The following is a 16,943-nucleotide window of genomic DNA, read 5'->3' on the forward strand; positions in this document are numbered from 1 at the left end:
ATGAAATAATAAGTAGCTCCCAACAGAGATGGAAACGAAAAGGCAAAGGCCAGGAAGGAAAGATAGCTTTTCAGAGAAGATTTCAGAGTATGTGAAGTTTTACTAATATAGAGAAAAAGACAGTGAAAGGCTGATTTAAGTGATTTATGGGATTTTCTCTGGAAACCCACAAGACTCCAAGGAGATGCAGGGAATTGCTGTACTGGCTGCCTGTTTATACACTGAATCTCTGACAGCAGTCAGCATTATCTGTTGCTTCATAGGAAGGCATAACAATCCACATCAAGCACATTGGGCATGGATTATTTTCATGCATAGGACTCATTATCATCTCTAATATATACTGGTTTAAACCCTGAGATTCTGTGTTTACTGTCTGTTCTGAAAAGATTTCTTATCACTATGGGTATTAATTGCTCTTACTATTGTTATCAGTGTACCTACAAAATACTCTTTGGATGTATTGGTAGATATTCGGTCTCAGCAGTGTTTTGTCAGTGATCTACAAGTAAAACAATACAACTTTTGTGTAGATGCCTACTTTAGTTCGTTGCTTTTCAATTTGATATGGACAGCCTTCATTGATTATCCCCTTTCCCTACCAGACCACGTAGGGAATTTGGTTTTTTAATCACACCAGTCTCTTAAGCGATAGAAGTTCTTCACCAGAACAGTGTGCTTAAAATACGAAATACAAAATGGACTTCAGGAAAAGGTTCTGTGTTCGTATTGTAGATTACTGTGAAGCTTGCTTAACTCTGAAGAGCCTGGATTTTAAAAAACATGATAGTCTGGTGTAAAATTATTGACCATTTTCTTTTTGTTTCCAGCTGAGCTACCAGGATCATCTGCAATCAAGCTTTCCTCTTTGCGTGATCTTCCAGCTCAGCTGCAAGAATTATACCAGCAGGGCTTCGTCTTGGCTGCTGTCCACCCCTTCGTGCAGCCAACTGATGAAAAAGAGAAAACTCCCCAGGAACAAATCTTCAGGGCTGTGCTTATCAAGAAAACAGAAAGGTAAAGCACTTCCAGTGAACTGAGATAAAAATAGACAATGTGATTTCCTGCTGAGTTTTGACCTACATCAGGAAATTATAGCAGTTTACTGTGCAAAACTTGATTTTTTTTTTTTTTTTTAATTTTTTTTTTTTGTGTGTGTGTGTGTGTGTGAGTGTCTGTGGGCTTGAATAGGCTTAACATGTTCTTCGTGTTTACAGTTCATATCCAGCTTGGCAGAAGACTCGGGGCATAACAAATTGAAATATACTGTGTATTTTGGGATGTGTTGTTGTCAAAGGCAAACAAACAAACCCTATGCCTGACAGTTTGTGAGGATGGTCTAGTCGGTACCCTTTATTTTAATAATTAAGACAGAAGAAATATTTGCTCGTAAAAGACTTTTGTGATTTTGTGTTTAGAGGGTTACAGTTAATTCAATTAATTTGAGAGCCACAGTACTACTGCATTATTTTATCTGTAGACTTTGGGCTTTTCTTTCCTCTAAACAATACAAGTTCCTTTAATTTTTTAATCGACACAAGCTGCTTGAATAAAAAGATACTTTCTTGTTTTGTTCAAAGTCCTAAGATGCATTAATGCTCTACATAATCACGGTTTGAGGATGAATAAACAAACAGGAGTTCTGTTCTTTTATGTTTTAATTTTATTCTTAAAAACATCAATAGAATGTACTGCTAACTAGTTGAAAAGCAAATTAAAATAGGAATATTTTAAACACAGATTTAGGATTTTTACTTCGCTATTTCAAATACAGTTTAATGTTATTTGAGCATTCATAAAAGCTGTGTTATTGCAGTTATGTTATTTTTGCATATTCGTTGCATTCTCCATTCCCCCCTTTTACATTGACCTTTACTGAAATCCAGGGGATAACTCAGCGTCCACTTGCTGATTCCAGTCTCTGTCTTTCTGCTGCTATGGGAATGAAAATATTTCGGCTCCTCTTTAAAGCAAAACCACCATTCAGTTCATTACAGTGTGGTGATCAGTTGGTAGGAAGTATGAAGAGGGTCAAACTTCAGTCTGTGAAGTAAGAAGTTCTGTGTTTTATTACCAGATTTGCAGGCGTTAGGTATTTCAGGCAACATTAGCTTCTGAACTAACTTTTAATTGCCTCAACTTGCTTTTAGTTTTATTAATGCAGAACTTTGAGCTGTCTTCCTGATCCTGTTGTTTAAAGGGTTTCCAGTTGTGTGGTCAAAACATAAAATGTTTGGCTGAGCAGTGGACTTCTTGAGTAATATTGAGATTGGCTTACCTGTTCATTAGGCCTCGCTTGCCCTGTCCTTCTCTGATGCAGATAATGATAGCATGTGCATGCCTGACTTTGCAATGGGGTCATAGGACTCAGCATCTTTCAGGACTGAGGCATGTCAGGGAAAAACAGCGTTGTCCTTGGCAGTCAGAATGTAAGAATGTATTGCTTTAAAGCTAGGGAGCTCAGCATCTTGCTGTTGTACCATATCCAGTGGTTTACATCTGCGCAGAATGAATGTGGAATACAAGATCTTAATTGCCTACTCACTTGCTTGGGTGCCAGTGTTTCACGCTCTTTAGACAGCTGTAAATGACTGTACAAAATTAAAAACAGTAGAGAGTCTTGAACCAATTAGATTTCCTCTTACGTTCATGCTTCATTTCTTTGCATTCTCTTATCTGTCATTTCTAGCTGCCTGAGAAAAGCGGAAGAGAGTTGGTGCAGTGGGAAAAAACAGAGAAGTATCAGAAGGGGAAGTGACATCAGTTTGGTATTACTTGTAGTTTAAATACTCCTGAGTTTGGCTAAGGGTATGGGAAAAACTGCTTTCATAGTGTGTGAATGTAATGAATCTTTGAATTGTCAAGCACAATGAAGAGAGAAGGATATTCCGTGGATTTCGCATGACTATGAACTGTATAGAGACGTATTGTACTGGAACCATGAGTTTATCCAGTTCCAGCAAGAACTGTGAGTGGGGAAATGGTATGGCAATAGGAACATTTTTAAAAAAGATCTTTCTCGTTACATTGCTGGTAAAAAAATAAATGATACTTTTTCCCCTGAAGAATGTCAGGTTTCAGGCATCTGTAGGCTATCTTTGTATAAAACAGCTGAACTCTTGGGTAGTTGTGAAGGTCTGCTTATGATATTTGTTGGCGAGATTAGTGATAAATTCTTTTTGTGAGATTTTGAAGTGTAAGTAATCCAACTACAGTCATAGATTCAACACTCACATGTCAAATTAAAAGTGGTCTCTTGCTGTTCTCTCTGGTGTGGTGTCAGGCATGCACAGGGAGCCAAGGAGTCAGAACAAGCTCTTCACTGGGGTGTGGGGCCATCCTCAGAATTCCGTATCCATCTGCAAAACTTCTGGGCTGTAGCTTCTGTCTTACTACAGGTATTTCTTCACAGATGGTTCCAACACCATATGCTTATCTTGTAGGTTGTCCAGCAGGCACCAGGTGTGTTTTTTTTTCACCTAGTCGTTATTGTTGCCTGAATGGAATGTAAATGGAGTTGTTACATTAGTACTTTTTGATTCAGTAATATCAGTTCTGTGTATACAGAGGTAGAACTGAGTAGTTGAACTAGTCTGTCTGCTTTAATCAGTGTTGCAACTTTCTATGCCTGTTTTACGGTTTAAAATGAATACTGTCACCTCACATTTTGAGTTGCTATATTAACAACTAATATTAAGAGGCTATATTAGCTGCAGCAGATGATGTGCAGCAGGACCTACAAGCTGCTGCTATTGTGAGATTTGCAGTGCCTTCGTTTGTTAGAGAATAAAATGTAGAAAGGAGCTTAGACATGCTATGCATTAATATTTGCTGAAAAAAAGTATCTAATAGTGTTGATCCTCCTATTTTGCCATTGTCCTGGAGTTTTAAAACACTCGATGTAGATTTGCAATGTGGTTGTACATTTGCTGCTTTCTTTGCAAGCCACTAGAGTAGTTCCATGTTCAGTCTGTACTAGTATCTTTGTCACTACGTTGTTTTAGCCATCTATTCATTAATGGTAAATACGGAAATAAGAGTCATTCACGCTTGAGGACATTTAAGGAAATACATTTCTGACGTCTATGGAAGACGCAAATGTTGAAAAGCAAGGTTTGTCCCTTGGAAATGTTTAAAAAAAAAAAAAAAAAACCACAGAAGGATAGATTTTTCTTTTTCAAGGCAGCAAAACTATCTACGCTGCAAAAAGCGTCATGTTCAATTAAATAGATCAAGTAAATACAGAAGTATTCTATTCCTTAGAGGTACTGAGCTCAAAGATAGTCTGCTGAGTAGCTGAAGGACTCTACCATAGCTCTTGTATGCCATAGGTCTCATATTTATTTAATATAATAGATTTAAATCTATTTTATTTATTTCTGTAGCATCTAATTGCATTATGCACGCAGGTCAGTTGGTCAGAGATAGTTTGGAAGTCAAAGAGAGTAGAGTAATGGAATATTTGAATGTTATTTCTTTCTTCCTCTCTCAATTTCAGTGAACTATTAAAAACAAAAAGCAATTGACTATTTTACTTACTGTACTAATTTCTGACACACTCGGTTTTCTCAGAGTTCTTGTTTGATAAGAAAATATGCAGAGAGGAATCTTCAAGCTCTCATTTTTACCGTTGTTTTTTTTTTTTTTTTTTTTTTTTAAATAAATGCAAGGAAGGCTCCAGATGTGAAGTGCAGCCCATTGCTGATTCACATTGATTCACACTTGAGAAAAGTTGATTCACGCTGATTTACACTTGAAGACAAGCATTTCAGCAAAAAGGATATGTGGTAGTATTATGAGAAGCTGTGATAGCATGTTTCTCTTGGCGAAGGGAATGAGGAAGGTCAGCTCATTTGTAAGGTCCTGTCCAACAAAAATGAGGTGAACAGCATGCATGTCATTTATGTGTCATGGAGGAACAGAAGAGGAACAGAAAGATCATCAGTTCTTCAGGTGTGAGATAACACTTCTCCTTTTTCCATTTTATTTCCCAAACCCACTAGTTCTAAACACTGGAATCTTGAGTTTAAATGTCTTGTGCACATCAATATTGCTGACAGCGTGCCTGTTTCTTGCAGAGAAATCCCTGAATCAGCCTCTAAACAAGAAAGCCATAGCACAAAGCTGCTTTAATTATTCCCTGCACTGTAGTGACACCTCTGTCTGATGTCGTGAAGTTTAAAAATTCAATGTTAATTAAAATGTTTGCACTTCTCTTCCTAAGTACAATGCACAACATTATCTTCTGCTAAGAACTACTGATGTTCCAGACTCACCAGCTGTCTACTTGGAGTAATTCTTGTGTGTTTGCAGATGCTTTATTTTACAGCAGCAGGGTGAAGCGGGAAAAAATGTGGATTCTAGAGAAGTCCTCGTGTCCATGGTTGATGCATCTCTTAACACACATTCTTTTGCACATCTTCCCTCCAATGACTAAAGCAGTGATCAAGGAAATGTTGCAATGCAGAATTAGACTAAATAATATAATTCTTTTGCAGTTGACTTCTATGTTTACCTCAAACAACTTTGCAGCTGTTCTCCTTTACTGTAAAATAATGAGGTGTCAGGTGCTCCATTAATGCGCTTGATGATTTTATTTTTATAATTTCTCCATGGTCATTAATCCCGATGAAATGCAAACTTTTATCACTGGGCCAAAAATAATTCTATTTATCAGCAAAGGAATTTGACAGACTTGAGTTCAAAAGTTTAATGGTAAAGCAGGACTTTTTCAGGGTTTTTCTACTGTTACACAATTTAATTCCAAGTGATTTCTGTTCGTGCTGCTTTCTGAGAAGTTGCTAAATTTTCGTGTCCTTTGCGTCGCTTAAAATCTGGGTTCTGCAAACAACGAGTAATATTAAGGTAGAATTATTTAGATGTAAATACGGAGTATTGAAATGGCTTCAGCATGCAAATGAATGAAACAAAATGGTGGTAATTGTGGTGTATCTTCAGTGCTGTATTTGCATTTCCAGCAGTCACTGCACACTTGGTGTTTGCTTAATTATGTTGACTGAATGTTTTGGGCAGCTGAGCAAGGGGAAACCCTGATTTTTTTTTTTTTTGCATCCAAAAGACCAGCTGTTTCTCTGTCTTTTTCCAGTAATGCTGAACTCCCCTTGCAGTTGTAGTGAACAGCTTCTGTTTCCATGAAGGCAGGAAAACTGTTGTAGTGAAGAACTGATGAAGTGTGACAATACATAATCACGTTAGGAAGAGGCAGCAGCCTCTTGAAGCTCGATGCTTCACAAAGCATGGGTTGGTCCTCTGGCATTTGGGTTTACACATTTGCTTTCCAGAGGCAAGGAAAATATTTTGGAAAATATTCAGACAATCTATGAAACTTGTGATTCTTAGATGTTTCAGAAACACGTTCTAGGCTGAAAATGATTTTTTTATTTTCGCATGCATTTTTGTTACTCAAAACAGAGAGTTCTTGCTCTGACTTTGTGCAGAATTTCTTTGATTGGGCCTTGAGCCATCACTGTTGCATCTCCTTGGCAAGCCTTCTTTGTATTGCCTTGGATTTTCTCAATTTCCATGTGGAAAATTTTCATGCCATGTTTGATGCTCAGTGGCGCACATCACTCATCACAAACATGCATGATGATTTGGAGCCTTTCTTGGAGTGCGCAGTGCGCCCTGCCAGCTGCATCTCCATTCCTTTGTTGTCTGCAGGTGTGTCAAAAGCGTTCTTTGTCCCCTCTTCTGTCGCTGATAAAGTTGTTAAACACGACAGGTCCCCAGCAGCAGACCCTTGTGGTACTCCACCTGTTTCTGGCGGACAGGGCATCACCATTAACCAATTGGTTTGTCCACATCTTTTTTTCCAGACTGTAATATCCTAACTTAAATACCAGAATGCTCTAATGAGAACCTACCTAGAGTTCTGCCTTCAGCTCTAGGGCCCCCAACACAAGGACACAGAGCTGATAGAGTGGTTCCAGAGGAAGCCACAAATACTATCAGAGGCTGGAGCATCTCTCCTGCAAAGAAAGGCTGAAGGAGCTGGGCTTGTTCAGACTGGAGAAGGGCAAGTTCAGGGGAGACCTTGTTGCAGTCTTCCAGTAACTACAAGGGGCCTGCAGGAAAGCTGGAGAGCAGCCCTGTCAGCAAATGTAGTGACTGGAAAAGGGATAATGGCTTTAAACTGAAAAAAAAAAAAAACAAGAAAAAACAAAACAAAACAAGTTTCTATTATATATTAGGCAGAATTCTGTTACTCAGAGGGTGGTGAGGCACTGGCACAAGCTACCTGGAGAAGCTGTGGGTGCGTAATCCCCAGAGGCTTTCAAGGCCAAGTTGGATGGGACCTTGGGCAGCTGATTTGGTGGATGGCAGCCCTGCCTGTGGCAGAGGAAGTTAAAATCACATGGGCTTTAAGGTCAGTGCCAGTCAAAACCGTGCTGTGATTCTGTGAATATTATGAGTGTGAACACCAAACATCTTTCCTAGACTGCTGTAAATGACCAGTCATTTTGTTATCAAAACAAGTCAGGTTGGTTATTATTGTTTTGCCCTTGCTAAACCCTTGCCTGTTAACTTCATCTTCTTCATGGGCTACAAAGTTTCTGCAGAAATACAGGATCTCCATTCTAAGGTGTTTCAAAAGAATACAGCCTGAAGAAAAATAACACTGATCTTCTCCAGCACTCTTGTGCTTTCTAGAGATGGCAAATGTACATACTTCACTCTGGTACAGTAAGCTATTAGTTTAAATGTAAGTGCATGTGTGTGTGTCTGTATGTATATTTATTTGATTCGTAGGTAGGACTTAGGCCTAATTGTGGCAAACTTCTGACCTTACTTTCAAGAACATTAGGATCAAACACATTTTGTGTGCTAATGCAGTGTGTGTTGTTCTCAGCAGGCTGATTTCAGCTTGCTGGAAGAACAATATTTATTTCTTACCCAAGAGTCAACAGATATCTTCCTTTAGCTCAAGGGACAATGGCTTGAGTTTTTAAAGCCTGTTATTTGTTTCAAGTTCAAAGAAATTTCCTTACAACAACTCCTAACATTGACCCAAAATAAATGTTCTTTCAAAAGCATTCTCAAAATTAGAAACACTTGTTAAGTGTTGAGGACGTGTTAAGAAAGACTGTATTCGTGCATGCCTGAACTTTTCTCCAGAAACTCTATATGCTTCTATTAATTTTTTTTTAAATTACTATCAAATAATGTGTATTCCAGTTATAAGACTTCTTATTAAGTAAGAAAATACCTACTTGATAAAGTTCAGACCGAGGTTTTAATTCCTGTTTGGAGTTGAGCTTGTTACGATGCACTATACCTACACATTTTTTGTAAAAACAAGAATAATATGTTTCTTTAGGTGGGCAACATACATTTTTGTGAATTTTTAAGTATTGACTTTTTGGCTTTCAGATAATTGAATTTTGACAGTTCTATAACCTGGAATTACACAGAATCACAGAATCACTAAGGTTGGAAAAGACCTACAGGATTATCCAGTCCAACCATCCACCTATCATCAATAGTTCTCACTAAACCATATCCCTCAACACAGTGTCCAAACGTTCCTCGATTAGACCCATATCAGCCACCAGTGTTAATCCTCTAAATGTGTTTCTGTTTTCTCATGATGTAGATCAAACTGTTATACGTGTGCAGTTACATTTTGAAATGTAAGCTGTTTCGGTGTGGAATTATTTCTGTGTAGTGGAAGATCTTGAAACATCGCTTACTTTTCTCACGTCGTGTTAAACAATCACTTTAGAGTATCTGTGCAGCTTCAAGTCTGTTCTCATGTTTTTGAATTCATAGGTATGAAGAACTTCATGAAGATTGGGACGTAGTGGTATTCTATCCCTTACTTTCCTATTGTGTCTGAAGAGGGTTGGAAATCCAGTACATAACAGACACTGAATTGTCAGCTTTAATAGTTACTGTGTAAGTTGCTGGTACTCTACAGCTGGTAATGGTTTATCTACCATGAAGTGGCGCTTAACTGCAAACAGGTGTATAGGAAATGACAGCCTACTGAAACAACCATCATAAAATATTTTTTGGCCAGTGAGCTTCCAACTATAAGTGAAAATCTTAGACACTTTATCTATTTTCTTTACTGGCATTAGAGGTCCTGTTCAGGATTCAGTACCCAACTCTTTTAAGTCTGTGGTCCTCATTTTGTTCCTTGTCAGTGACACTTCAGGGTGCCCCTCTACCCTCAGCCCCAACATGCCGGCAAGCTCTGTCCCTCTGAATAGTGCCAGGTAGACTGTAATTCCTCTCAGCTATTTGCCACGCTGTGATTAAGATTTTTGGTAGTCAATGAGGGCATCCACAGGGATAGAAAATCCTTAACCTGGAAAATCAATGAAGATGAAGCATGAGATACATTACAAAGGAAGAAAAACAATTAAAAGCCCAGGGTGTATAAAATGCAGTGGAAAGCCCCATCTGTCCCCATGATTACTAACTTGTAGTTTCCCTCTCTCGTTGTGGACAGGACAGTTCCCTTCTGCATGCAGAGGAACCATGTCCTTCACACTGCCACTTCTGTTCCCTTGCAAGTTTCACAAAATGTATTACAAGTACAAGTCTTGGTCATTGTGCACCAGCTTTTCCTGTTAATCCTAGCTTCTAAGGTATAGCATCACTGTATTACAGTGTGTCTCTTTCTGGGTTGAGAAGCTTTTAATTAGAAGAGCAAAGGTAATAAAACTTGAATGTTCATTTGGAGACAGTGAATAGTGGGAAGATTCAGTTTTCCATCCTAGAAGGATGCAAAGAAAGAGGAGGAAGACATTGCTAAGTATAAATGAAGAAAAGTAATCTTTCAAATTGCTGAAGCTTATACTTTTTTTTTTTTTTTAAACTAAACTAGTTTCAGCATTTCTCTTTTTGTTGAGAAATATTTTATGATGAGAAGGTGGAAATGAACTTTATGTAAAACCATTTCTTTCATTTAAAAATATTTTATATGTTGACCTCCTATTAAGTTCTTGTGGTACAAAATTAAGAAGAGATTCCAGGTTATGGATGACTGGGTTAATTTTCAGGTGATTGACATGTGACTGGCATCATTCCTCCTTCAGAAGAAGGGGATATGAGTGCAGGGTTGAGAATGAAGTCAGGAGATCTGGACTTCACTTTTGATTTATCTTCTGACTTCTGTGATCTTGATAGAGATTCCTATTTTGAGTTATAGTATCATAGAATGGCTTGGCTTGGAAGTGACCTAAAAGCCCACCCAGTTCAAACCCCCTGCCATGGGCGGAGCTGCCACCCAGCAGCTCAGGCTGCCCAGGGCCCCCTCTATCCTGGCCCTGTGTGCCTTCAGGAATGGGGCATCCACAGCTTCTCTGGGCAGCTGTGCCAGTGTCTCACCACACTTTGACTAAAGAATATCTTCCTAACATCTAACATAGATTTGCTCTCTTCTTTTAGTTTAAAGCCGTTACCCCTTTGCCCATCACTAGCACATCATGTAAAAAGTTAATCCCCCTCCTGCTTATAAGCTCCCTTTAAGTCCTGGAAGCCTTTCTTTGTAGGGGAGATGCTTCAGCCCTCTGATATCTTTGATATCTGATATCCTCCTCTGGACCTGCTCCAACAGCTTCACATCCTTCTTGTTCTGAGGGCCCCAGGCCTGGATGTGGTACTCCAAATGCAGCCTCATGAGGGCAGAGTAAAGGGGGACGATCGCACCCCTCTACCTGCTGTCTGCCCCTCTTTTAATGCAGCTCAGGATACAAACAGTTTTGGCTTATTTTGGCGATTTTTACTTTGGGGATCCTGCTTCATAGTCTGTAAGGAAAGTGATCCAAAAAGTAGTCCCGTTAAATTAAAAAAGGAAAGAAAAAATATAACTTCTGATCAGCTTAGAATGTACTCATACCCATATTTAGCTACTTACGTCTGGCTATGCTAACAATATTCAAAGAGCGTAATGGGAGACTTTTATGATATTGATGAAATGCTTTGTGACTCATGTATGAAAAGCACTGTTTATTATATAGAGGCTGCAAATATGTTCTTGTCCACCTGGCTTTGCTCAGAAGATAATTTTTTGCAGTCTGTGAAATCCAGTGCTGTTTATTACCTTTGAATAAAAAGCTATAGCTCTAGGTTTGTTTGTTTGTTTTTGACTGAATAAAAGGCTTCTACTTTTTTTCCTAAAACACTATAAGCTGCCAGTATGGACGAAGACCCCCCTTTAGCATATATGAATGTATTTTACTTGAATGCATGGAAAACTAATTGTTGGTGATATACAGTATGTCTGTGAGGCTACCTAAAGACTTTATGGCCTTTAGCGGGATCTGCTACATGTATTCTGTAAAATAATGTTCCTAGCAAACTGCAGTGGTATTTCATGCAGTTATTTTCAGGAGCCCTAGAGCAGAGGAATTCATTGTCTTTTTGTTCTCTTAAATATTTACAAGCAGCAAGTGCGTTTCACAGTAAGTGCTTGTTAAAGGGGGAAAAATAAACAGGTCATTTTAAGCTGTTATGGTAAGAATCACCATGTTTTTATCGATATCATCTGCATCTCAAGTAGTTTTGCAAGTATGTCCTCCAAAAACTGCATGAAATGAGAGGCCAGGAAGTTGCTGAGGTGAAGGAGAGGAATTGAGATAGAGTGTTTCAAGGATGAACTACCCTCAACCTTACACATGTATAAACCTCATCATTAAAAGTTGACAAGAGCTTATTTTTATAGATAGACAGTGGATTTAAACACGAAAATGCGATGCTTCTGGTACTTTTGGAATGATTAGACTAGTAAGCTTTTGTTTGTTTCAATCAGTGTTTGCAGCACTGTGAACTGTTGCTTGGTAAAGATTTTGGCAAAGAGTGGAAATGGGAGGGACTGTGCCTTTGGATCTGTTTCATTCTTTCCTGCTCCCGGGCCTCACTTTAAATAATCATTAATAGTGCGGCACATACATTCAGGATTTGCTGTGTTAACTTTGAACTTGAGCTGTGTTGTTTCAAAGTCTCTGAGCTAAGGGTATTGCTTTCTCACCAAACTGGAGTGGGGCTGTCAGTGACGTGGGTTTCCCCAGCTGACATTTGGTCCTCTCAATTGTAAAGGTCTGGTGGTAGTCCGGAAAAAAATGAGATTGCTTGTATGAAAAGGGCTTGGTTCCTTGCTAACCATTCCTAGTAACCCATTTCTAGTTTGTGAAAATAGAAAAACTGAAACACTGGTAAACTGCATTTGCTCCATTTGATGTTGTATGTACTTTGCATTGTGATACCAAGTTGCATTTTGGTAGCTCATTAACACTTGAACATTAGAGAGCCTTAGTTTGTACACACTTATGTTTGAAAACTCGATTTCTATCTGGAAGTGATGATTAGATAATATCAGGGCTACATTTCCAATTAGTCATATTGAGATTTTTGGAAAAAAAATGTAAGTATACTATATATGTAGTCTAGCAGGGAGGTTTTCTTAAAAGTTTGTGTTACTGAGAAGCCATTAATCTGTGAAAGAAAATCTGCACAGACTGGATTAGTTTATCTAGGACTTTATCTAGAAGATTAGACACAGTTGCTGTAGTTTGTGTACTGTCCCTCACAAAATGATCTTTTTGCTCTATATCAAAATGATCTTTTTGCTCTATATCAAAATGATCTTTTCTGCTTGAATGAATTTCTTTGTGCCTGTTAAAGAGGGGTAGTAGTGGGATCCTTTGGGTTCCCCAGTAAATATTTATGTAAAACATGTAAAGATGTTTGGAGTACTTCCATGTATAGCAGTGTTTACACAGAATCACAGAACTGTAGGGGTTGGAAGGGACCCCCTGCTAAACCAGCTTCTGCAGTAGTTTGCAGTATACTTTTATACTATACTATTATACGTGGTTGAGTAACAAACAGGAACACAAGTTACAAGAAGAACCTTAAAAGCAGAGGAAGAACAAGGAGTGAAAGGGCTTCAGTGTTCCAGAACAGTTCACAGTCTATGAAATAGTGTTGTACTGTGCATGTATTGGTAAGATAGGAAGAGAGAGGTGAGTGTATACAGTTGAAGCTGGGAGGATCAAGTGGAAACTACAATGTCTTCTGACACTCTAGGAAATTTCTGCAGCATTGCCTAGGAAACACAAAGTTACAGTCAGCAGCCCACACGTCTCACTGCTCCCAGTAACTTCGCATCTCGGAGAAATCCCCAGGGACCATTCAGAGCTGGACCGTGTGTTTGATGTGTCAAACAGTCTCAGTCCTCTGAACAAGGCTTTTACACAGAAATGCTTTCTTAAGCACGGCAGGCCTGTGACATCCTTGTTTTGATGTTGTGCTGCTTCCTCAGCAGTCGAATTTAGGCTTCTGAACCTCGCATCCTGTTTCCTCTGTGCCAATTACACCGAGTGGATGCTGACCAGAATTAGGGTTTTGCTTCAGATTGCATCTGTTGATGCTCAGTGTGGGATGTTAAGATAACTACTTTGTTACTAATCCCAAGAATTACAGGCTGACTTTCATGGTTATACCTATGTGTGTTTTCTTGAAGAGCAGATGCAACAATTAATTCTCTAGATTTCTATATTGATCAGACATATCAGTTTCCTTGTAAAGGAGTCTACAGATGAAAATGACTTTTGGTAGTGCTGCTGTGCAGTGCAAGCCTGCTGACTGTTTCTCAGTATCATTCAGGATGACTTCCAACCAATATCATGTTTCCACAGCACTCATTTTTCATCAGTATAAGTGTCAGATGCCATGTGGTTTGAACTGTTTTATGGGTTAGCCTCTTCTGAAAGAGAAGAAATTTAGGATATAGCGTTACATTTCTCATCTACAAAGGATTAGGTAAGACTGAAGGGTAGACTGCTTTGATTACCCCTAGTTTTTAAATGTTGACTTAGAGTGATTGTAGATAGAGAGTCCTTTAATTACTGTTTGTAGAACACTTTCTACATCTTTTAGATTTCTTTGCCACTCTTCTCACTTAAAATGGAATAAACAACTCACTTTCCATGCAGATGCCATTAATCTTTCAGGCTGTCCTGATGGTCCCAGAGAGTCAGTCAGTCCCTAGTGCTGGAACCTGCTTTCTGAAGATCTGAGAGCTGCACTGCCGATGCATCTGTTGTGTCCTATTACATGTTATAAAAACTAGCAGTAAATACTACGTTGACATAGCCACTAAGTGTAACACCCTTGCTGTTGGCTTTAAATGCCAAACTGACAAAGCGTTTCCTGCATAAGTTAAGAAATTCGGAAGTCCAGGAGGCATTCCACAGTGCTCAGTCACTGGTGTGATTTTCTTCCCTAGGAAGCAGCAGGATGCTGTAGTTGCAAGGTATCAGCACTGTGCTGAACGCTGTGGAGTGAATGTGCTGTAACTGATGTTTTTGTGTTATCTTCTTGGGAGAAACATTTATAAAGAAGGTATCTGAGTATCCAGTGTTAACAAGAGAAATTAATTCTGCTTTTCTTCTTGTCTCCTTAGGTCTCCAAAAGGTGGCATCCATAGTGAAGGATATATTTTGGAGGTAGAGTGCTGCTCCTCTGTAAACCAGCTTTCAGACAAGAAGGAGATACCTGATTTTATTAAGAAAGTGAGTAAAAAAAAACCAAACAAACAAAAAAAAACCTTAAAAACCAAAACACAATATGCCTTGTACTATAGTTACTGCTACTCATTGTGTCAGTCTGACAATAGGAGTGTATTTACATTTTGTGCAGTTGAAGCACTTCAACAGAATTTGGTGGTGTTTTGTAATTTTAAGTACTTGAAGGGCAGTTATGCTTAAAGAATGCATTATTGATCACACTATTATTAAAAAATGGTTTGTAGTATCACAGAAATGTGACCTGTCACAGATGATACCAACTAAGTTACATTGTAGAAAACAGTCCTGTGATGGCATAAACATCTTAAATTGAAACAGTATCATCATTTTCATTTTAGTGTTAAAATATTTGGTAGTACTATAGCTAGAAGTCCTATTAACTCCTAGAATCCCCCAGATTACTTAAGGTTTTTTTAGTATCATAATGTTTGCAGCTAGAGATGGTACTTGTAAACTAAAGCCCTTTGTCACTCTCAATTGTACTGCTTTCAATGAATTTCCATATACTGGGAAATTGAAAATAATCCTTAAATTCCCAATTTGTTTCCTTCTTTTAAAATTACTTTTGATGATTAAATATTCTACTAGACTGGAAATTAGCAGGCTTTGTCCATTTTCATGAAGACAGATTTGCTATGCGTGGTTCAGATTTTGCAGCATCTGTTGTGTCCTATTACATGTTATAAAAACTAGCAGTAAATACTATGTTGACATAGCCACCTGGTATAAGAATAGAGTGAGTAGGCATCCTCCCTCTTAGCTTTAATCCATTTTGCAGTGATAATAGTGAAGGTTTTGTAAAATAGACTTCAGCACAGGCTGTGTGAGTTCAGAAAGGGGCTCAGCTTGACAGACTACAGTCATGTTCAGTCTCTCCTTTTTACTGTGAATGGTAAAAACTGGTTTTAAAATAATGCTTGTATGACTATCTGATCATCATCATACTTACAGATTTTGATGTTGGAGCAAACTGAAGTTTTCTGAACACTTCCTGCTTTTCAAAAGTTTGATTCCAAATCTTATTTTCAGAGTTTATTACGTTATTGCATCTATGCTTAGGTCAAACTGGTGTAATTCGTATGTATTGGTTTCAAAATGTTTGATTTTACTCTTCAGTTCTTTAAGTCAAAGTATCTATCGCAGCAGGTAGCAAAATTTTTTGTCGTTCCAATTGAAAAGTCTTTGCATTTGAGTCTTCAGAAAGAGCTTGGCTAATGTCAAAACAAGATGACAACCCAGGAGTCGGCTTATTTCCATAAATATTCAGTTCTGAGACTTTTAAAATGCTTTTCTAGACATGGAGATGTTTCTGTTGGTAGAAGTCATTTGATTATGGGGTTATAAAGATGCCTTTTTGAGATATAATCATTTAAATTTTAATAGCTGGAATGTATACTTACTGTTTCTCTGTAGGCTGAGCATGTCGCTCATCCTCAGATGTTATTTGATGTAGAGGAATTTGAAGTTCTTTGAAGTTGTTGCTGTCAGATGTGTGCTGTGTCCGTGTCTATATCTGATTAAACACATTATGAAGGTCTCAACGCTTTTTTGTAAATACGACTCGGGAAACAGGACTTGTTTGGGAGTAGGAATTAATTGTCTTATTAACTAATTTGTCTGAGCAACAAAAACATCCCTTGCTCTTAAGGGTAAATAAAACAGATGTTTACAAACAAAATAAGTGAAAAAATAAAGGAAGTTCTTCAAAGAAAGTAGGAGCAAAAAGCTATTAGAGCAATTGCTTGCTTTCAAAAAAGAACAACTCTATAATTATTCTCAAACTATGGAATAGAGTTGAAGTTAATAGTGTGTTATAATTGAGTAGTCAAACCTTGATCACAGACCTTTTGTAAGAGGAGCTTTTAGCACAGGTTTGCAATCATGTGCAGCATTGCAAATTACTATATTTTTTAAAAGATACCAAGTATAATACCCATATCTTCTAAAATTTCTCCAACTATGAATTTACTAGAAAAAGTTACTTGGAGAAAAATAATTTTATTATGCACTACTGAGCATGTATCATTTACATGGTAATATGGACAGGGATACAATTTTAATAACAACTTCTCTCAACTCACCTTTTGTTGCATTGAAAATGCTGTACTGAATAGTACCTGCTTGTTCCTAGCAAACACAAAATGATGCTGTATTCCATTGCAAAATAAGTAATAACTTTTTTTTTTCTTCTGTAACTCTTATAAATGTAGAAGAATAAAAAAGTTACTATAAAAAAGAAGAAACAATGAAGTTATTTAACCTGGAGAATGCTTTTAGCTCATTGAAACCATATGCCTCGGTACTGTTACATTTCAGAAATGCCAAAGACTCTCCAGTCAAGTCTGTGTGCTGCTGCTGAGAACTTTCTGCGCTTTGTCTCCAAAT

General features: G+C 38.0%; 1 protein-coding gene across 2 annotated transcripts in view; it reads left to right on the forward strand.

The window, feature by feature from the left end:
• Window positions 1-16,943, forward strand: part of RFTN1 (raftlin, lipid raft linker 1) — a 94,995-nt gene that overhangs the window by 36,845 nt on the left and 41,207 nt on the right. For both annotated transcript variants that reach the window (XM_042816620.1, XM_042816621.1), the window contains 2 exons: window positions 831-1,017; window positions 14,435-14,543. In XM_042816620.1, coding sequence (XP_042672554.1) covers window positions 831-1,017; window positions 14,435-14,543 — 296 coding nt within the window. The remainder of the gene's footprint in view (window positions 1-830; window positions 1,018-14,434; window positions 14,544-16,943) is intronic.

This window comes from Centrocercus urophasianus, unplaced genomic scaffold (assembly GCF_019232065.1).
Source record: "Centrocercus urophasianus isolate 14NV4802_14NV808 unplaced genomic scaffold, USGS_Curo_1.0 seq_16, whole genome shotgun sequence".
Taxonomy (NCBI): domain Eukaryota; kingdom Metazoa; phylum Chordata; class Aves; order Galliformes; family Phasianidae; genus Centrocercus; species Centrocercus urophasianus.